At 36.5% G+C, this 19,060-nt stretch overlaps 1 protein-coding gene across 4 annotated transcripts in view; it reads right to left on the reverse strand.

Annotated features, from left to right (window-relative positions):
- FAM120B (family with sequence similarity 120B) overlaps positions 1-19,060 on the reverse strand; it is a 75,898-nt gene that overhangs the window by 26,846 nt on the left and 29,992 nt on the right. For all 4 annotated transcript variants that reach the window (XM_035321878.1, XM_035321877.1, XM_035321875.1 and 1 more), the window contains one exon: positions 2,284-2,490. In XM_035321878.1, coding sequence (XP_035177769.1) covers positions 2,284-2,490 — 207 coding nt within the window. The remainder of the gene's footprint in view (positions 1-2,283; positions 2,491-19,060) is intronic.

Here is a 19,060-nt window from a genome sequence, read left to right on the forward strand (position 1 = left end):
AATCGAAGCAACACTGATCCTGAGATCTGAACTCCCTGAAGTAATGTAACTGTCCAGATCTAATGTACATAGAGAAACCCAAGGAACAAGCAGGGACCACCAAAAGGAATAACTTTTTCCTCTTATCTTTCTAATAACAAAACACCCACACAGAATAATTTTTTTTTTTTCCTCCACTGCATACAATGCTGTAGCTATCATCAGGTTAGATTTATGGTGCTCAAGGATAGATTGCTAACAAACAAGTGCTGAAAGATCTTGGCTTCCAGCGGTATGTTTAGCTCTGCCAGGAACTAAGTACCAATTTTATTTATTAAGTTGAATTTATAATAATAGGAACAACCAATCACATGTGCTCGTTGCCTTGCCAGTGTCCCTAACTAAACTGGCATCTCTTGGCAATTCTCCCCAAATCAGATTCTTGCCTTTCAAACTGATAAGCTGCAAGGCGATTTTATTAGTCTGGGAACACTCTCTGCCATATATGTACCATAAAACTGTACCTAAAAAATAAAAGTTATTTAAACTACTCTAAAATTTAATGGGGCTAGACTATTTTTTCTCCACCATGGAACAGTTTATCTAGGGTTTGTTTAAACTAGAGCATCACGCTTTTTAAAAACCTAACTTAGATATTCTAGTTGATTAAGTCAACCTCCAGCTCTGTTCTAGGGATCTAATCATATTTCTTCATCTCCCTTCAAAGACATGCTAAAATGTAACTTTAACATCAGGATTTTCAAATGTTAGCTAAAGGGTGCTAGCTAACATATTTAAGAATACATCTCAGCCAATATAAAAATCTGAATAAAATTGATATGTATTTTAAAACTAAATAACTAATCTGAATTCTACTCAAATGGAAAAGAAGTAGCAGTTTCACAGAGATTTATGTAGTCTTCTAGTTTTCCATTTATTCTTTAGACCCTCTACTGTTCTGCAAAAGTTCTACATGAAAAACTGGATGAACCATTGAAACAATCCAAAATCTACTGAAATCAACAACTTATCAGTGGGAACCACAACGTTTGGATAGAGGCTACAGTCCTAATCATACAACTGACTCCGTATGGAAAGGATTATCATCCTCCTGCTGAAAAAGAAATATATTTCACCCACCCACATGTGTTCCACTCATCACTCCAGTTCAGGATGTAATCTAATTAGATACAAATTTGGAAAAGCAAACTAATTACACCATGACTGATATTAAATGTACGAGGTTAATATTATTGAAAAACAAAATACTTTTTCTCTGTTATAATTTTTTGAGCCTCAAGTGATATGTGTAAAGACAGGTAAAAACACTTCAAAGGTAAAACTTTCAGAAATTATTAAAGGACATGGGTTTTCTAGTTTCCACAATGAAAACAGAGATACAAATCTAAGGTCTTAAGAGCTATCTACACATGCTAGTGAAGACCTTCCCAAGCTCCCCTCCACATTCTCTGTACTGGTGGGACATGAGCCAGTTCTCATCTAAGGCTTCACTGGTGCACTAATGCAGCACGGCACCTGGTCGGGTGGACCCCGTGTCTGATCATAGCCACCTTAATTCATCACATATAGCCCACACCCTGCAAGACTGCTGCTACCTGGCTGATTTTACCAGTGCAGGCATGTTTTAAATCCTACCAGTTTTAGGTAACATAGCATGTAAATGCAGATTGCACAAATGCGCAGCTTCTGAAAAATGGAATTAAGTGTTAAGTATTTAAAGGTACAGGAAGTTACTTGGTGGGATTCTAATAAAAATATCTAGATATATACGTACACCTTCCTCTGATTTCCAATTTCTCCTGAAGTTCATTAAATCTTCATCTCATATTTTAAGTTCCTTAGTACCTTTGAAAATATTACTCTTAAATGATACCTAGTATGCTTCTTTAAAATACATTCATTTGATTTTGCATAAAATATTACAGAAAAAAAAAAAAAACAAAAAAACACTCATTATCTCAGTATTAGAAAACTACTACAGTTGTTTTCATTTTTTGAAATTGACAACCATTTCGATACTTCCTTGTATTGTTTTCTGAGATTTGGAAACAAAAATAAAGGCAAATTTATATCTTCCAGCATAGTACCAGTATTTCTACCTTTTTAAGTTGTTTGATGAGAAGGAAGAAACAGGAATAATGAAGAGAGGAAAAATACAAAGGAAGGATACAAAAAAAGTAACGACATTAAAATTTATGTATATAAATATGGACAAATACCTTTTTTCAAAAAAAAATAAAAATAAAATAAAGCAGAACTATCTAAGAGAACGTAGTTACTCACATTGCCTTCCAAAAGCTCCTCCACAGAGCAACTTCGGTGTGACCGTTGGTATTTTTCTTGAAAAAGTTTTCCATCAAACACTTTCCAAGGCATCAAGTCATCCATTCTGAATGGAAAGCCACAGGCACTATTGGCCATAAGCAATGTTGTAAGGCCACGAATAAAGACAGCACCAAGATGGACAGCTCTGGAGTCCACTTCCATAAGCTGTTAACATAAAAAATAAAAATAATAATAATAAAAAAAAAGAGTAAACTTCACAAATCAGGGAATATAAGCAATTTTAACATGACATAACCATGCAAACAGCAGAGCAAATGATAAATAGCCCCAAAACAGTGACAACAATGGTTTTCTATTGCACAGTAGAATTCAAAGAATACTGTATGTAGTTTTATTAAATAAAGTGAAAGAAGTTTGAGTTAAAAAATACAGTATCATACTCAAGTTTATTATTATTATTATTTTTTAAGACAGATGGATTCAAAATGAAAACTGAAAGATACATAATTATTCTCTATAGCATTTCTCAAACATTAGCAGTTTCCCAAAAGGAATTCTGTTAGTGGAATGCAAAAGCATGCGCTGGGAGTATAAAAAAGTGATTTGCACAGTGATCCATTGCCCTTCCACAGCTTGATCAACTGGTATATGTTACAGCACTTAGAGATCATTTAAATTGTATGACTTGACAAGATGAAGTTTATTGCACTTAGGCTTCAGAAATACTTTCAATGTTTTAAAATTTCCTCTGACTGCAGATTGAAGCCAAATTATTTCTCCTCAACATGGATGTCTCCAGAAGAAATACAGGAATGGTATGACTGCATCCAGAAAAACACAAAATGAGAAACTCAAAGAGACAATTAAAACTTTTGGCCAAGATCAACTTGATGGATGAATTTGAAATCCTGTTGGGGCAGAGTACAGCAAACTGTAAAAGTCTTGAATCTAGTAAGTGGAAAACTGGAATTTTTATGTATTGTATAGGCAGTACAAAGCTCCTCAGTGAGGAATGCCTCTTCCACAGTCTGTACCAGAGCAGTCTGTCAGGAGTAGGAGGGATTCACAACAATGTGGCCATCAATACAGTAATCCACAGCAGCTGTTGCACCCTTACAGTGCAGTTTTCCTACAGTGCAAGTTCTACCAAGAATGGAACAGCATCCATAACAGTCCAGAACAGAAAGCACAAAGAGGTGGCTCCAATTTGTCTTAACTATGGTTCCTGGAGACCTGTGAGTTGTTTGTCTGAAATGCATTGGAAAGGGTTGGCTCACCTTAACCAACGATAATATTATCTTATACCTGAAAAGGTTCCCAAGAGACTTACAGGTACGCACACACACTATCACTGCCCTATATATACATATAAACAAACAGATCATAGCATACAACACAAAATACGGTACTAAAATAGATCAGAACTGCACCCCCTGCACCCAAAGTCCACATAACAAAACCAGAAACCCTTTGCTGACAACACAAAGCCACAAAACATATTATGAAAGAGCCAAACAATAAATAGTTTGGAAGAATATAGCCAGAACCTGGTCAAAGACATAAGCTTTCTATATTATTCAATAAGCTGAAGTCAGTTAAAACACAGACAAGGGGCACTGCAGTTCTGTTAAGCCACGTTGAAAAGAGGTACACCTTCATTGGCTGGTTTAGTTTATTTTATTTTTTCCTACAGTAAAGAAGCAAAAGAGGACTCAGAGGTGATGATACAGACAAAAGATACCAGGCGGGGTGTCTTGAGCTCTGCCTATCCAGAGCCCTCTTGGAAGAGCAGCTGCCTCCAGTGGTTCCTGGAGAGGCATCAAGCTGACCAGCAGGACACTAGTCCGAGGTGACACCCAATACCTACAATTCACCCAGGAAAACTGCACACAACCACAGACAATCAGATAAGAGCAGAAAACAGGAGCTAATTTGAGCAGTCATTTAGAAAATGAAAGGCCCATCCTTCACCTAATGTGACACTTCATACTTCAGTAAGGAAGATCTTCTCCTCCCTCATTACCCACTTTAAAATAAAAGCATTTTCAGACTGGGAGGCTGAAACTCATTTTCAGGCTGTGAATTTCAGGAAGTTACTGCCTCCAGCTGTTAGTAATCATCTTCCCAGCTGAGACCAGTAACTACATGCACACTTAAAACTCTCCTGCTCTGGCAAGTAAAGCAGGTTTTTGCAAAGCACTTTACAATGCTGAAAGGTACTTAAAAGAGGAATGTGGTTAAGAGAACCAGTATTATTCGTACTAAAGTAGACTGTAAGAGTGCACACAGACAGTTATTAGGTTGCAGCTGAGAGATGTTCAAATCACACTGACTCGGTCATTTCTGATCACCTGGCCAAATTTCAGGACCTCCAGAATCTGGTTCAGGTCAGTTCATGCTTTCAGATGGAAGCTGTTTGGTTTGTGACTGAAGTGTCACAAACATGAGTGCAAATCCAGTGAGGGAGAGCTGCTGGGAATCTTCACAACTTTGTTTTCGTAAACTAACCCAGCCAGGGAGTTCCTTCAGGATGTATGTACCCCGGTCTGCTTTGCAATGCAGCGATAAATTGAACTTCAAATACCTTCAATAAAATACTTTGACAAATACCAAATAACAAGTACAAAATAAAGGTAAAGTTTTGCTGTTTAAGCTATATGGAAAATGGATGTATCAAGCTAAAATTAGTAGCAGAGTCCAAGAACAACAGTTGCACGCTAATCAGCTGAATCAAATTTGGCCAAATTTGTGTTGGTATGACTCATACCACTAATATTCGCTTTAATAAAGATACTACAGATATTTATTTTTTATTCCCTGGCATACAAATCTGTATCTTCTGTCATTGGATTATTAGTAAATACTGATAACATCAAAACAATTAATTGCTGGAAATTATACTTTCCAAGACTAGCAAAAGCAGGTATTCAAGCTGCTGAAAAGAAAATAGTAAATGCTGTCGTATGCAGCAAGAAATTTCCCATCTTCTAATTTAACAGCTGTGTACTGGATGACTATTAATTCGTACCTTTTTAACAAAGATCTGCTCTTACTGTCCATTTTAATCCCACTGGTACTGAGGACGTAAAACAGCTGTCAGGACAGACTACTAATACTATATATAGAAGCTGAATGCCATCTGGGCCACAAATCTTTAAGATAAAGATTTCAATTCTTTATTTTACTTTGTTCTGAAAGCTCTAAGTATACACCCAAGTATGCGATTAACCCAACTTTCTTCAATTATGTTATTCAAATTAATGCAAAACAAATGCATAGATACTTGCAGAACAAGTGTCTAAACGGGAACTTGAAAAAAATGCTTTTGATGGTGACGCACAAAATAATCAAATATAGAAAGGGACTTTGAGGTCCCAGTTTGACTGCCATCTCAAGATCAGTGCAGTACTGCCATTGCTACCAGTTGTTGCTTCTGCCTAAGTGAGTATGAAGCCTGAGCTACCAATACAACCCCAGATGTGCTCTCCAACTACAGCTGAGGCACACAGGTTAAAAAGATAAAAGAAAGTTGCTGGTGACAGCTTTTATAGTTAGAAGGTTTCACTGTCCATGGACATCAATACAGAACTTTTCTTAGACCCTCATGTAATGGGAGGACAGGGGTGAAGGGAAGGCTTGTTTTTTTCATAGAAATCAATGTTGGCAAGATCATGTCAAGAGCTATCAACAGTGATTTCTTTATTTTAATGAGACAGGAAATACATTCGCTAAAGGGTATTTTCTATTTTCTATGTCTGGCAATGAAAAACAAAGAAAATGAAAGCACAGCGAGTCTATAACAATGAGCCCGTGCACATGGCAAACCACAGACTTGCTTTGCCATGGGAATGCTCACAACTGCTTGGTGTCTGCAATGCAAAGACGTCACGATGAGGATAAGTGGAAAATTCCAAAAGAAAAGAAGCCTTGCCTTCCAGGGCATTACACCCTAGAGATTAGTTCTTATTGGAAACTGTGTCTGCTCTTTTTTCCTATTTTTATAAACTCGGGACCCCAGCGAATCATGTGAGATACACCCCTGTGATCCTGCTGCTGCTACTCCTACCACCAGCTGATGACATTTGTGTGAGGGAGCCTGGAGGGTGCGTGAGAACCGCTCCTGCGCCGGCTGCCTCTGCTGTGCTCCTGCTGCTGCTCCTACCAGCAGCAGCTCTCCACCCACTCAGGGCTGGGGAAACTAAGATTACTCTTCCAATTTGCCCACATGAAGACTGAGGAGAAAACTCCAAGGTCACAATCCTTGCATAGCAGTGCATCAGAGGTTACTGATACCGTACTTACAAGGCTTGAGCTGAACTGGGTAACCCAATTTGAAATGAGATAGAGAAATGTATTACCCACACCACTAATGTCTAACGATTTTTACAATATTTTGAGAAGAAATATACTATTTCAAAATTACAAATATTTACAATATTTTGAGAAGAAATCTAGAAGAACCATCATCAGGCAGTGATCTCAGATCATGCCTTTTTCCGCTCTGCACAGTGCTTCAGCTTATGGACCACAAGCTCAGGCTATCTCTGTGCTCGCGTGCATCCCCACTGACCACAGAGAGAGGCTCTGCAGGAAGCATTTGCTCACAGGAGCAGTTTGCAAATCTAGACCAAAACACATTTTCAGGATGTATAAATACCTTTGTGCTTTAAGGAAGAATTTTTAGCCCCCTGAGTCTTCTTTGTGGATTCACAAATTATTTCTTTGAGAGAGGTATGAACTTCTTGTATGTGCTTCGAAAGCTGCAATTTTGTGTGGTAAGAGTATGGCAAAAACAACCAACCAACCTTGCAGCTCTTTCACCTGGAATGGTAACACTCTGAAGATTTTTGAGGGTTCAAATTATTTTAAAAGGATGAATAGGCTCTACCACACTTAAACGGTAAGGGTAAGTCTCTGAATATGCCTTATGTCAGAAGAAACAAAAGCCAGAAGCGTAACCAGTGGCAAAGCTATCTCACTATTTTCATTTCTAGAAACCAGGAACAATAAAGATATGGTAATAACTTCTAATTTCTTTACTTTACACTTCATCTGTACCTCAGTGCTGCAAATACTACATTTCATTTAAGAACTGGTTCCTTTAGTAAGATTTTATTAACATTCTGGAGACATGCATTAATTATATATATATATATATATATATATATATATATATATATATCTTTAACATTGAATCTTGGGTTAAAGTTGTTCTTGCACGTTTTTCCCTAATCTGTTGCCTTCTTCCTGTGGTTAGGTTGAATACAGATGTGAATATGGCTAACATTTTTAAAATATAGATTTTAAAAGATATGACTTATAATGGCATACTTCTTTTTTTTTTCATTTTCCCCAAAAGAATATTTGTGTTTCTGTTATAAAACGGAAAACACAGCACTCAAGGACAGCTTACTACTTGCTAACTTCTGCTTAAAATTAATCAATTGAAGAACTATAATTAAAACTCAATGTAACTTGATCCAAGCAATAAACCGCTGGAATTCAAGTGATGGTGATCAAAACGAAGTACTTTCCTAGTTTAACCACTTTTTAAACCCGCTTGAACTCAGTCAGTATATTATCAGTATATTACTTCATGTATTATTGCTCTCAAACCCACCTGTGTCTTAAAAGATCAAATATTTAACCATAGGCAGTTTATGTTTGAGCAATAAAGGCAGCAGGTAGATCCTATCTCAGGAACTTGTCATTAAACCAGAAAGGCTTAGGGAGAGAACAGAAAGGCCTGGGAGAGGTAAGGCACGCTGTGGTTCAAACATAAACAGATAAGCTGTCAACTGATGACCACTGAAGTTGTATTTGCTACAATGGAAAGAATCAGTGAGGATTTTTTTTTTCAGCCTAAAGACAAGGGGCCTTTCATGAATTCCAGGTGTTGCCTTCGGCCCTTAGCATAAATTCCCAGTGCAAGTTGTCCAAAGATACTATAAATCTCATTCATGGGAACCATATACTCTCCTCTCGAGCAAAAATAAGCTAAACTGGTGCAACAATGGTGATTTTAAGGAGTGTTACCCTAGAGAGAGAGTCTGGTGAAGCAGTGTTTACTTGGCATCAGTCAGCTTTGTGCAATAGGTGGCTGGAAGCATAGCACTTCACCTGCTTCCTTCACCTGTCAAACTGAGGGAAGAGGGAAGTGCCGGTATTTTGAAAACACGATTAAGGTTTATTCTGATAAAAGATTATGGCTTAAGTTAAGCTCTTCCTGCTTAAACAAGGCGGGTGCAAAGGAAAAGGGAGACTGGAAAGAGGAGCAGATCCTGTGAAGGCCTCTGCTGCAACAGAAACTAGCAAAACCAGTTCTTAAACACTTATAAGTCTTCACAGTAAATATTGAGCAGTAAACAACCCAATTGTTTGGTGTTTATACCTTGAAGAAGGTTTATTTACTGGGTTTTATCAGGAGATGGATGTAAAGTGATACATTGTTGTTTACAGGAGGCCAAAAACTTCAATGAAGTCAACCTAAACAAAGCTGCAAAATAGCTTTTACCTTTAAGCATCAGATGTAATAATGGCAAATACACTACTGCTAACCAGTCTACAACCAGATAAAAATCTCCTTTGGTTGCAGAAAGACTGCGTTTTAATTACCTGTTTCATTTTCCGAAGGACCTGTCTTTATCAGTGCACTGAAGTCCTATCTACAGCACAGCCTAGCATAACTCAAGTTTTCATGGTCAGGAATAGCACAGTAGCTAAGAAGTTGAGCCCTTTCAAGTTATTCATACACATATGTCATGGACAGTCCACTATCACTTGTAGAAAAAAATTAAAATAGCATCACTTTCCTTATTTTAACTACAACTGTACAATTGTTAGACTCCGCTCTAATGATCACACGGCTAGTAGCAGTCCATAATACATGTGACATTTACAGAGCACTCAGATAAATGCTGTGTTACAGTCATCAGGCTAACCAACTGATTAACTGTGACCCTGCCAGCAGCCACATCCTTTCCACAGAAATGGATTCACTGGGATTTTAACTTTAAATACACGTTTGTGTTTTCAGTGACATATCTTTGAACTTCTTCACCTTTCTCTCATATAGATAATGTGGGATTTATTAAGTAGCAAAATGTATATATTTGTTTGGGACTTTGAAAACTCCCATGTTTAATATATATTTTTTTCTTCTTCTTCATATGCTAGTTAAAAATAATGGAATTGCTCCATCTGCCTTGCAAGAAATAAAGTTTGCCCCTGATGGGAGACAAGCTGCTGACAGGCTCCTGGTACACCTGCACCAGTAACCGATGGGCTCTCCGAACCTCAGAAAATCTGCAGTGATGTGCTTCTTCCAGAGACTCCTCCATCCCTATCAAACACTCCTGAAAATAGCCAACATATTCAGACGTTATTAGGAGACCATTATTAGAGAAAACCAACTTAAAGAACTGTACAAAAGGCGTCTTCCTTTTTTAGTTCCAGCAACTTCCCAACGTAAGCTTCCAAAGCCCAAATGTCTTCCACTCCCTTACTTTCTGACCCTCACTCTATATTTCTGTATTCTACTCTGTGTTGAATAGCTCCTTTAACAAAACATTTTAAATTAGGGGCTTCATTTACCATCACCTGCCACTTAACCATACTCCCAATCTAAAAACCTCATCCACACCCTTCCCCTTTGTTTAATCATAGGACTAGTCCATAAGAAAAGGTTTAGGAGTAAAATATCTGCCGCCAACACAACTGCTCTGCAGAATGTACTTGGCTACCTTTGCCACAGCAGCGGACTACATTGGCAAATGCTAACTGGTTTGGAGTACAACTCTTCCATGTGCCACCATCTCGTGTCCTCTCTTGAGGACTTTTTTCATAGTGTACTGTGAAACTGTTGCTGTGGATTAAGACATCATTGCAACTACAAAGAAATTTTGATAGGAGTTTACTGCTAAAACTGTCCAAGGTTTAATTAGCCAAGCTAGAATTTATTTTCTCCCTGGAGTCAGAGTAGACATTCACGACGTATTTAATTGTCTCAATGTATGACCAATCCCTCTCTATTTTTGAGTATACACTTTTTAGGGGCTTGATCTGTTTCTGAACAACAGAAAGACCAATGAACTTCAGCACAATTTAGATCAGGCATTAATTACTTGGTATATCTGAAGCTCTGCACCTTCCAAGAAAGCTTATGACAGCTGTTACTAACGTCACGTCTGGTATAAATGAAACTGCCAGTGAACCAAGATGGTTTGTACAGGGAATTCCAGGAGAACAAACACTGTTTGCCAGCGCAATAAAGTGTTTTTCTATTCCCCCCTTACTCCCCCTCCAATTTCTTTGTATTGTAAAGCAGCTGTACCACATGATTAGTTGATACTAAGGTTCACCTTTTGAAGTGATAGTGTCCAAGGTAAACAGTTCTGGCTAACGGATTTTCCAGGTGTTAAGTTCACAGGTTGAGGAAGAAAAGAGCAGGTACTCCATTTCAGGACTATCTTCAGGTCCAAGACAGATCAAACCATGGATCAACACAACGGTATCTCAGATGACCTGTGAAAGGACCTGTATCCTGTATACAATAAGTAAGCAGAAAGCTATTGCTACATAGGAAAAGATCCTTAGGCATGCATTAACTGCCCTTGCTAAAACCAATACATATATTATTTCTTATTGTGCAGGGAACTGAATGTTGCTTGTTTTAAATGTATCAGGTGAATATATAGTGGCATAATTGAATGTAATGCACCTTTTTAGTTAATATCCATATGCTTTCTACTAGTGCTGGTGTTACTCTAGACATGCTGATGAGATTCCTGAGCAATTAAATAAATCTCCCCATAAATTGTATTTAGCTTGCTCATACCTACAAATTTTTTTTTTGGAGGTAACAAAACAACTTTTATAGATCTGGCATTATTTTCTGTGGGTTTTGTTTTCTCACTTATAAAACCAGAATAAAGTTGTCTTAGCAAGTGGTAATGTCACGAGGTGCTAAGGTACAACACTGGTAAGGAATTTATAATGTATATACCATCTTTCTCTTAAAATAGCTCCACTTTTTTTTTATAAAACATTCCTTCAACCACATCTCAACTATTGTTCAGTTAGTGTCAACTGAAATTGTCATGAATGAAATGTCAAATGAAGATGAATGGAAGGAGAATATATGTGCAACATCACTCCAATATTAATGTTAAGAACACAGTAAAAAAAATAAATAAATAAAGCAAGCACATTTGTAGAACACTTTTGGTTTTAGAACTACTGCTATTGAGATTATTGGCTGCATGAGTGTTACAAGTAAAAACTAAAACAGGAGAAAAACCTTAACAATTTGACCAAAGTCATAGAAGAAGCAACAGATAGGAACAGGACCCTGTCTTGACTTTTAACCCCTGGACAATGATGATGTCAATCAAAAATACACTTGAAAAGAAAGAGAGCAAAGAGAGGTTAGCCTTGCTGTTTCTGATTTCTTCAAGATGAACACATCTCTACCATAGCCATTTGAAAAATTCCAGTACATCCTATGAAGCCCTGTAACCGCATGCCTAAAGGCTTGTTTTATGTTCTCTCTCCATCCACCTATATGTGGCTCGTTAGATCACTTCAGAAAAACATTTTTGCTTCTCCCAAGTTACATTTTGCCATCTGCTTCTCCAGGGAAAGGCCAGGCAGATGTGCAGCCTGCATTCCTGCTCAGGCGTGACAGGGGCACGCAGGCAGGTGCAGGCAGCCCGAAGCAGATGACAGGCAGGTGCACGGGTGCCACTGCTTCCTGATGGCACGCTCCCTTCCCTTCCCTCCCCATCTTCAGCCCCTGCCCATCACCTGCCCTATGTTGAGTCAGGTCAGCCCTTAGAGGCAATGGAGAGCAACCCCACCTCTGCCACGCAAACACCAGCTCCAGCCCTCAGGTACCTTCTTCCTTCTAACACAGCATGCAAGGAAGTGAAAACTATTTGTCTTGTGAGTAAACAGATACTTAGCCCAATACAAACCTAGCAGGAAAGTATCAGTTGATACCAGAAATTAATACTTCCTTCTCTGTAGTAACTTCTTTCTTTTTTTGAAAACTGCCAGTTTTCTTTAATCAATATTTGGGAGATCTTTATTACTCCCACTAGCAAAAATTACATTTCATCTTCTGCAGTATTACTGAGCATGGATTAAAAAGTAAGAGTAATTTCAGCTGAAATGACAGATTACCTCTTACCTAAAGGTAACCTTTGTGCTATATAGAGCTTTAAAGTAGTTTACAACCGAATCCCTGCTTCCTTAAAAACCAAGGTTCCTTACTATTGAAACCTTGCTAATAAGCTACATGACAGTTAAGGGGAAAACTCATTAAAAAAAAAAAAAAAAAAAACATAGCAAGCCCATGTGATTATGGAAAAAAATGCAAGATCTCTTCCACAAAAATGAATATAAGTCCTCTGGTTTAAGGCACTTGCTCAATGATTTTCTCCATAAGCAAAGAGCATCCAATTAATTTTTTATTTTATTATTATTATTTTTTTTTCAGAAGGTACAAGAGCTGATCTGGTCATGTTGGGGTTTGTATCTGTGCCACAGACACATATCAGAATTCACACAGTTATGTGAATTTTGATACTTGAGATTATGTCAAATGTAAAAAATGTTCAGGGAAGCAGACTCTAAAAATGCTAATAACTATATCCAACTTGGTAAAGAAGAAAATGGTTGAGGAGCAGGGGAGAACAGCAACCTTGTCTGAAAGTTGAATATGGCAGCCTAAATTTTTTTCTTATATGTTTATGAATCAACACCAGCAAAGAAAAGTAGAGACAGCTATCTGTACAACAGGACCAAGAGAATTTGGATTTCTTCAGAACTTCAAAGGATGATTCTGAAAATACCAATAGATACTGGACTTGCAAAAAGTACCATAAACAGTAAGTAAATTGAGCTCCTGAGATATAATTCTGTTTGCACAGATGTTTAATCTGTGCAAGTTCATAGTTCTCCTACTGCCTGTTAAGTATTAGAGCCATATACGCCACTTCACATTTATTAGAGAAAATAATAGGTCTTGCAGAGCAAAGGCAGCACACTGAAGCAGGCATGCAGGCCTGAGAGGCCAAAATACAGTTAACGGGAAAAAAACAGAGTATGGAAGCCAGAATACATTCAGACTTAATATCTAGTTTTAATATAAGCAGGATTCCCAGTGTGAAGCTGGTTACTCTCTGAACTTGTGGAATGTGAAAGGTTTTCAACAATTTCAGCATAATCAGGTACTCTCTTGCTGTCTTCATTTGATGCAACTTGCTCTTGTTTAACCATGTAATTTTTTTTGAATGTTTAAAAACCAAACTAACTACTCAAAGACTTGAACTCTTTTTATTTGGACTGATTCACTTAAGATTTTCTTGAGGCAACGAGAAGAAAGTTTTATTTCTGCAGTTGAACAGGGACTGAACCAATCGCAGCTTGAAATCACATGTTATACTACTGCACTTTTGTTCCAGATTAGCTCAGAACACTGAGAAAACCTAAAGAATGCGTAATATGAGAGAATGGGCTCTGAAGCAATGATAGCAAGCCACCTCAGCCCACCTTTGCTCCCACCTGACCAGTTACAATCTCACCAATCATCTTAAAAACAGTATTGTTGGATGCAAGTTCTGTGGGAATATGAAGCCCTGATTCAGTAAAGCATTTGGGAACACATTAAAATTCCTCTTTAGTTAATACCAAAAATGTATCATTAAAGCATATCCTAAGAGAGTTTCCTAAGAGATCCTAGGAGATCTTTACAATATTCTTGCTTGTATTTTATGTTTTCCATAATTCAATTAGACTGCAAGTAAATATTTATTATAGGAAACAGCCACATAGGTACAGTAAACATATACAGAAATGGCTTTATTTCTCCTGGAGACATTTTTATTTTATTTTATTTTTAAACAATCATATTTTGAAAATGTAGATTGCTTACAAAAGCTGTTTGGAGTCTGTCTGAACAGTATCACATCTAATGGTGTTGACAAATGTAGCCCGGCTTGCCAAATAGGTCAAAGACAAATTCTGGAGTATTCAGAGTCAGGGTATTATTTATGCTTTTCTGTTTGGATGTCAGGGGAGAAAAAAATACTGAGTTAAAAATACAAATAGATTTAGCAATATTCTTCTGAAGTGTGAGTTACCCTAACTAAGATACTTACACATTACTCTAAAACATAATACTTTATTTGCATGAATGTGGCTAAGTATCCTGCAGGAAAACACTTGAGAAAAAAAAAAAATTTATCTTGTGTAATATTGATATCATACCACTACTAAGGTAATTTTGCTTCTATTGCACCATACAACAGAAAATATTAGAACCTTCTACACAACTACAATTCTTGCTAAAGCTATTTCTGCCTGTCAAACTAGTTAGTTGAGACCTTTTTTTCTTTTCCTCTAATTATTCCAAAATCTAATGAAGTAGTGCTACTTAGTGTTTTTTTTATTTGTTTGTTTGTTTTTGTTTTTGTGAAGGTTCATTTGCAATCAAATTGCATAGACTCTCTGGAACTTATCATCTCAGACTTAAAATGATTGTCCACATTTCATATCAGTAACACTTTTCAAGTAACTGCAAGCACTTGAAAAAAATGAAGATATACATTTTAGGCTTGACTTTCTTACATTTCATACACAGCCAAACAGATTATTTTATGAGTAGCACAAACGATGTAACTAGTCCAAAGCAGATATTATGGCATAACTGGATATGTTATGGCAAAGCTATAAAGAGCTTGCAAATGCCATAAATACCAGCAGTAAGTGATGTGTATGTCCATCATGCATCTGCTTCTAACTTTTTCTTTGTGTATTATGACATACATTTGACTCTTAAAAGCATTTACAGAACCCAAGTTTCATCTGTTGATTTCCAGGCATTATTATTATTTTTTAACCAAATTTTCCAAACTGATCTTTGGGTGTGACTTTCAGAAATATGTCATTCACAAGTTTCCACCTCTAATACCAGTGTTCATGTATTTGAAGAAATCCTAGAAGAAGTGTATTATTTCTGGTTGTAACTCACTGTGGCCTCTCCTATTTGGACAGCGTTCTACATGCGTTACAGGTGAAAGACGATCCATAATTGCACTTGTAAACAACCAGGGCTAGCATAATGTAAGAAACAACACTGCAAGCACGACTGCTGGTGCCTCTTTTTCTCTACAATGGCTGCAAAGTTAGACTGATGGCTCTCTGGGCTTTCTGCCAAAACAGCACACCAGATTAAAATAGAAAGAAGGGAAATAGGCAACCTGGGGTCCAAAACTTAATTCTGACCTTATGTATAAGCTCTATGGGAGGCTTGGGCAAAACAGAACGTTAATATACCATAAAAGGGATGCACAAGGAAACTAGATAAAAAATAAAAAGAGAAAAAGAATTTACAGAAGCTCTTGTCTATCATGTGCACATTTCAGTATTTTGAAACCATTGACCTTGAAAAATAACCAAATCTTCCCATATAAATATTAAGCAGTTACTTTCTGAAAATGGCATCATGTGTATTTTAGTTATATGTGCACAGGCCACTTTCTTTCAGCATGAGATAAACCATATTTTTATGGCTTTAACCCATTTTATTCAAACCACAGACATTTGTTTAATTAATTTGTGGGCTTATGGATCTCATTAACTATGAAATATAGATCGTATATCAGAATGCAGATTTGGAATTGAAGGCTGAAAAGATCACCACATGAGAACAGGCTCTATTTACATTTTCTCTCATGTTAACAGTAGAAGTTGTTTTCTTCTGCTCAAACATGTTTGCTAATGGATTCTTGTGCAGAAGCAGAGCAAAACTACTTTGACTAAATCAGTGTTCTTCACAGAATTGTTTACAAGGAGTAAATATTAATACTGTATTATTATTTAAAATGTAGAGACAAGTCCAAGTTTGCAAATAAACATTTTCATAAATATTTGTAGATGCTGGCTATGTTTAATGAAACTTCTTTGAAACTTTATTAAGTTGTTCTTAGGGATCTTGTTTAACTTTTCAGAGGAGGAGAAAAAGTATGGCAACTAATCTCTTCTTCTGTTTTCCTACTATGAGGCTCATGTATTTATTAGCTGTGTACTAGTGTACTTGGTATAGTGTAAATATTATATTTGGATTATCTACTGATTTTAAACATGTTGAGAAAACATGCTATTTTAAACATGCTATTAAACATCTATTGAGAACCTGTTTCATACCTATTAAAATAAAGTTACCATCATAATTCAGTTTAGTAAAACTACAAGATAAACATAGAAATGTGTAAAAATATTTAAACTATTCTGAAATGGAATTCTGAGAAAGACTTGCTTACAATTCTCAGAATGTTTGTTTTATTGATCTATGATTATTATTAAAATATTTGTATAAAATATTCTATTACATTATTCTCCTGTCCTTCCAAGAGAAACTTCACAGGATACTACAAAGTCCATCTAAACACTACTTTTCAGAAACAAAGAAATGAGGAATAGACCATTTTTTACTTTTCCGGTGAATTGAGATTCATCTGATATATATATATTAAAGTCAATCCTACCACAAAATTACAGGTGGTTTAGGTATGAAAGAGAAAAGCTTTTTTATGGCAATACATCCAACATGACATTCTATCATGATATAACTTGAAAATTCAGGAGATATGCATCAAGCTGCTAAAGAGCAACTATTTTCCACTTGGAGATCCAAGTCATCAAAACACAGGAAGGTAGATTAATTCAAATGTAACAAGGGAAAGTTTTCAAACTGTTATTCACCTATTCACATCCTCAAAATAGAAACAGGCCAAAATCTTTCCTCATTATTCTCTTTATAGGGATTTATTCTGGCTTGAACATCTACCAAAGGTACTACTATGAATTTCAACAGAAAGCACTAGGAAGTGCTTTATGAATGACAAGAAATAGCCTGATACAAATATTTCAGCTGCATTGCATGAATCTTTTGTTGGTTTTTAGCACAGCAGAATGCATTAGTGCATGACGTGCTGATATAAGCAGAAGAGTGATTTAACTTTTGAAAGTACCTGCCAATATCAACCATAACTCAATCCCAACATCATACTGTCTGCTTCGGTAGAGTGCACGATACAGCATAACACCAACTTTATGTTTCATGTACTTTTATGCCAGCAGTGGATGAACAGACAATACTTGATCTTCCACAAGCTTTGTAAGTTACAAAATTTTGTGAACAAGTTTCAATTAGCAGAAGGACTGCTGATAAGTACATGGTTGGATGCAATACTAAGCATCCTAAACGCAGATTTATAATTCCATAGAACCATAACGTGAATGAATGAACAGACATCCAAATCAAAGAGAATAAACTTCCAAGCACTTTTCATAATTTAGGTTTACATTAGTTTACGTAATAGCACCTGTAGGCGCATCTATAACCAATTGTTTCAATACTTCCTAATTACGCTTGGCTACCTTTATGCTTTTACTGAATGACTGCCATGTCAGACTTGATAAAATAATGATATGCTCAACATTAAGTGCAACATTATGTGTAATAATGTGTTCAAGACAGGAAGACAGGAGTAAATCCTACATTTTTGCTGTTTTCCATAATGCCTTCGTTTCATTGCTTCCTTTTTGTTATACAGATCTAACATTGATTACCTAAAGAACAAACGTGTAATAAATTTGGAAGGAAAAAAAAATATCTGTCAGAATGAGTCAATTAATGAAACTGGAATCACACCATTTTTGTTATTTTGGTCTCCGTGCACTAGAAACCAAGAGACAGTAACAGGAGTATTTGATTACCTTACTATTAGCAAAAAGGACTTTTAAAACTCTAACATGGCCTGTTCAAAGAACCAGAGAATTCCCCAGAGAAATATAAATAAGATTTTCAGAGAGAAGGTAGACTAAAGTTCCAACCATTTCTAACCCTTCCCTTTTTGTAAAGTAAGCCCACAACTCAAATAGCCATTGACACATGCAGTCTGTTCTGTACACTGCTAATAATTCAAATGCAATATGAAGTTATGACTTTGAAAATACTCTTGCATAATCAGATATGCAAGAAAAACTAGTTAGATGACTCCGTTTCAATAACCATCTAAGAACCTGCTTTTCCACATGTGAATTTAAGAAAATAGGAAAGGGAGAAAACAGATTTGCAAAGTGTGTAAGATTTTTTAAAAGAACTCTTGAATAATTGACAGTCATGAAATTTAGATCTTAACTGAGAATTCCTACCTGCATCCCTCAAGTCTCATTACTATACAGCACATGGAAGAGAACATGCTGTTTCTCTGCAATCACTGTACAGAAAAACAGTGCTACAATGTAGATTTCCTTAATCTCTGTCAGTATCTTCAAATTTATTTTCAAAACTTACTACAGTTTGGTCCCAGATCTAAAAGCAGATTCTAGAAGCCCTTGTCAATACCTTCTCTTTCTGCCTTTATGAATACAGTGCTATTACTAACATATCACAAGAAGATCTTTACTTCTGCTCATGACTGCTCATATATACAGTCTCTACCTCTCTAGCTGATTCCACAAGCATCCATGATTTCATAACTCATATGGTTTCTGCTGTCTTAACTTTTAATTCCCTGTCACACATTAATAAAAAATAAGTAATAAGTAAATACACTATCCTACTTTAAGACTGCACTGGAAAAGATTGATCCACAAATCACAAGATCCAAGTGATTAGACTAGACCACACCAACATGGGAAACAAACAAACAAACAACAACAACACAGAATAGCTCTCTGAAATCCAATATTCTATAGAGTGATT

Source organism: Oxyura jamaicensis, chromosome 3 (genome assembly GCF_011077185.1).
Source record: "Oxyura jamaicensis isolate SHBP4307 breed ruddy duck chromosome 3, BPBGC_Ojam_1.0, whole genome shotgun sequence".
In the NCBI taxonomy this organism is placed as follows: Eukaryota; Metazoa; Chordata; class Aves; order Anseriformes; family Anatidae; genus Oxyura; species Oxyura jamaicensis.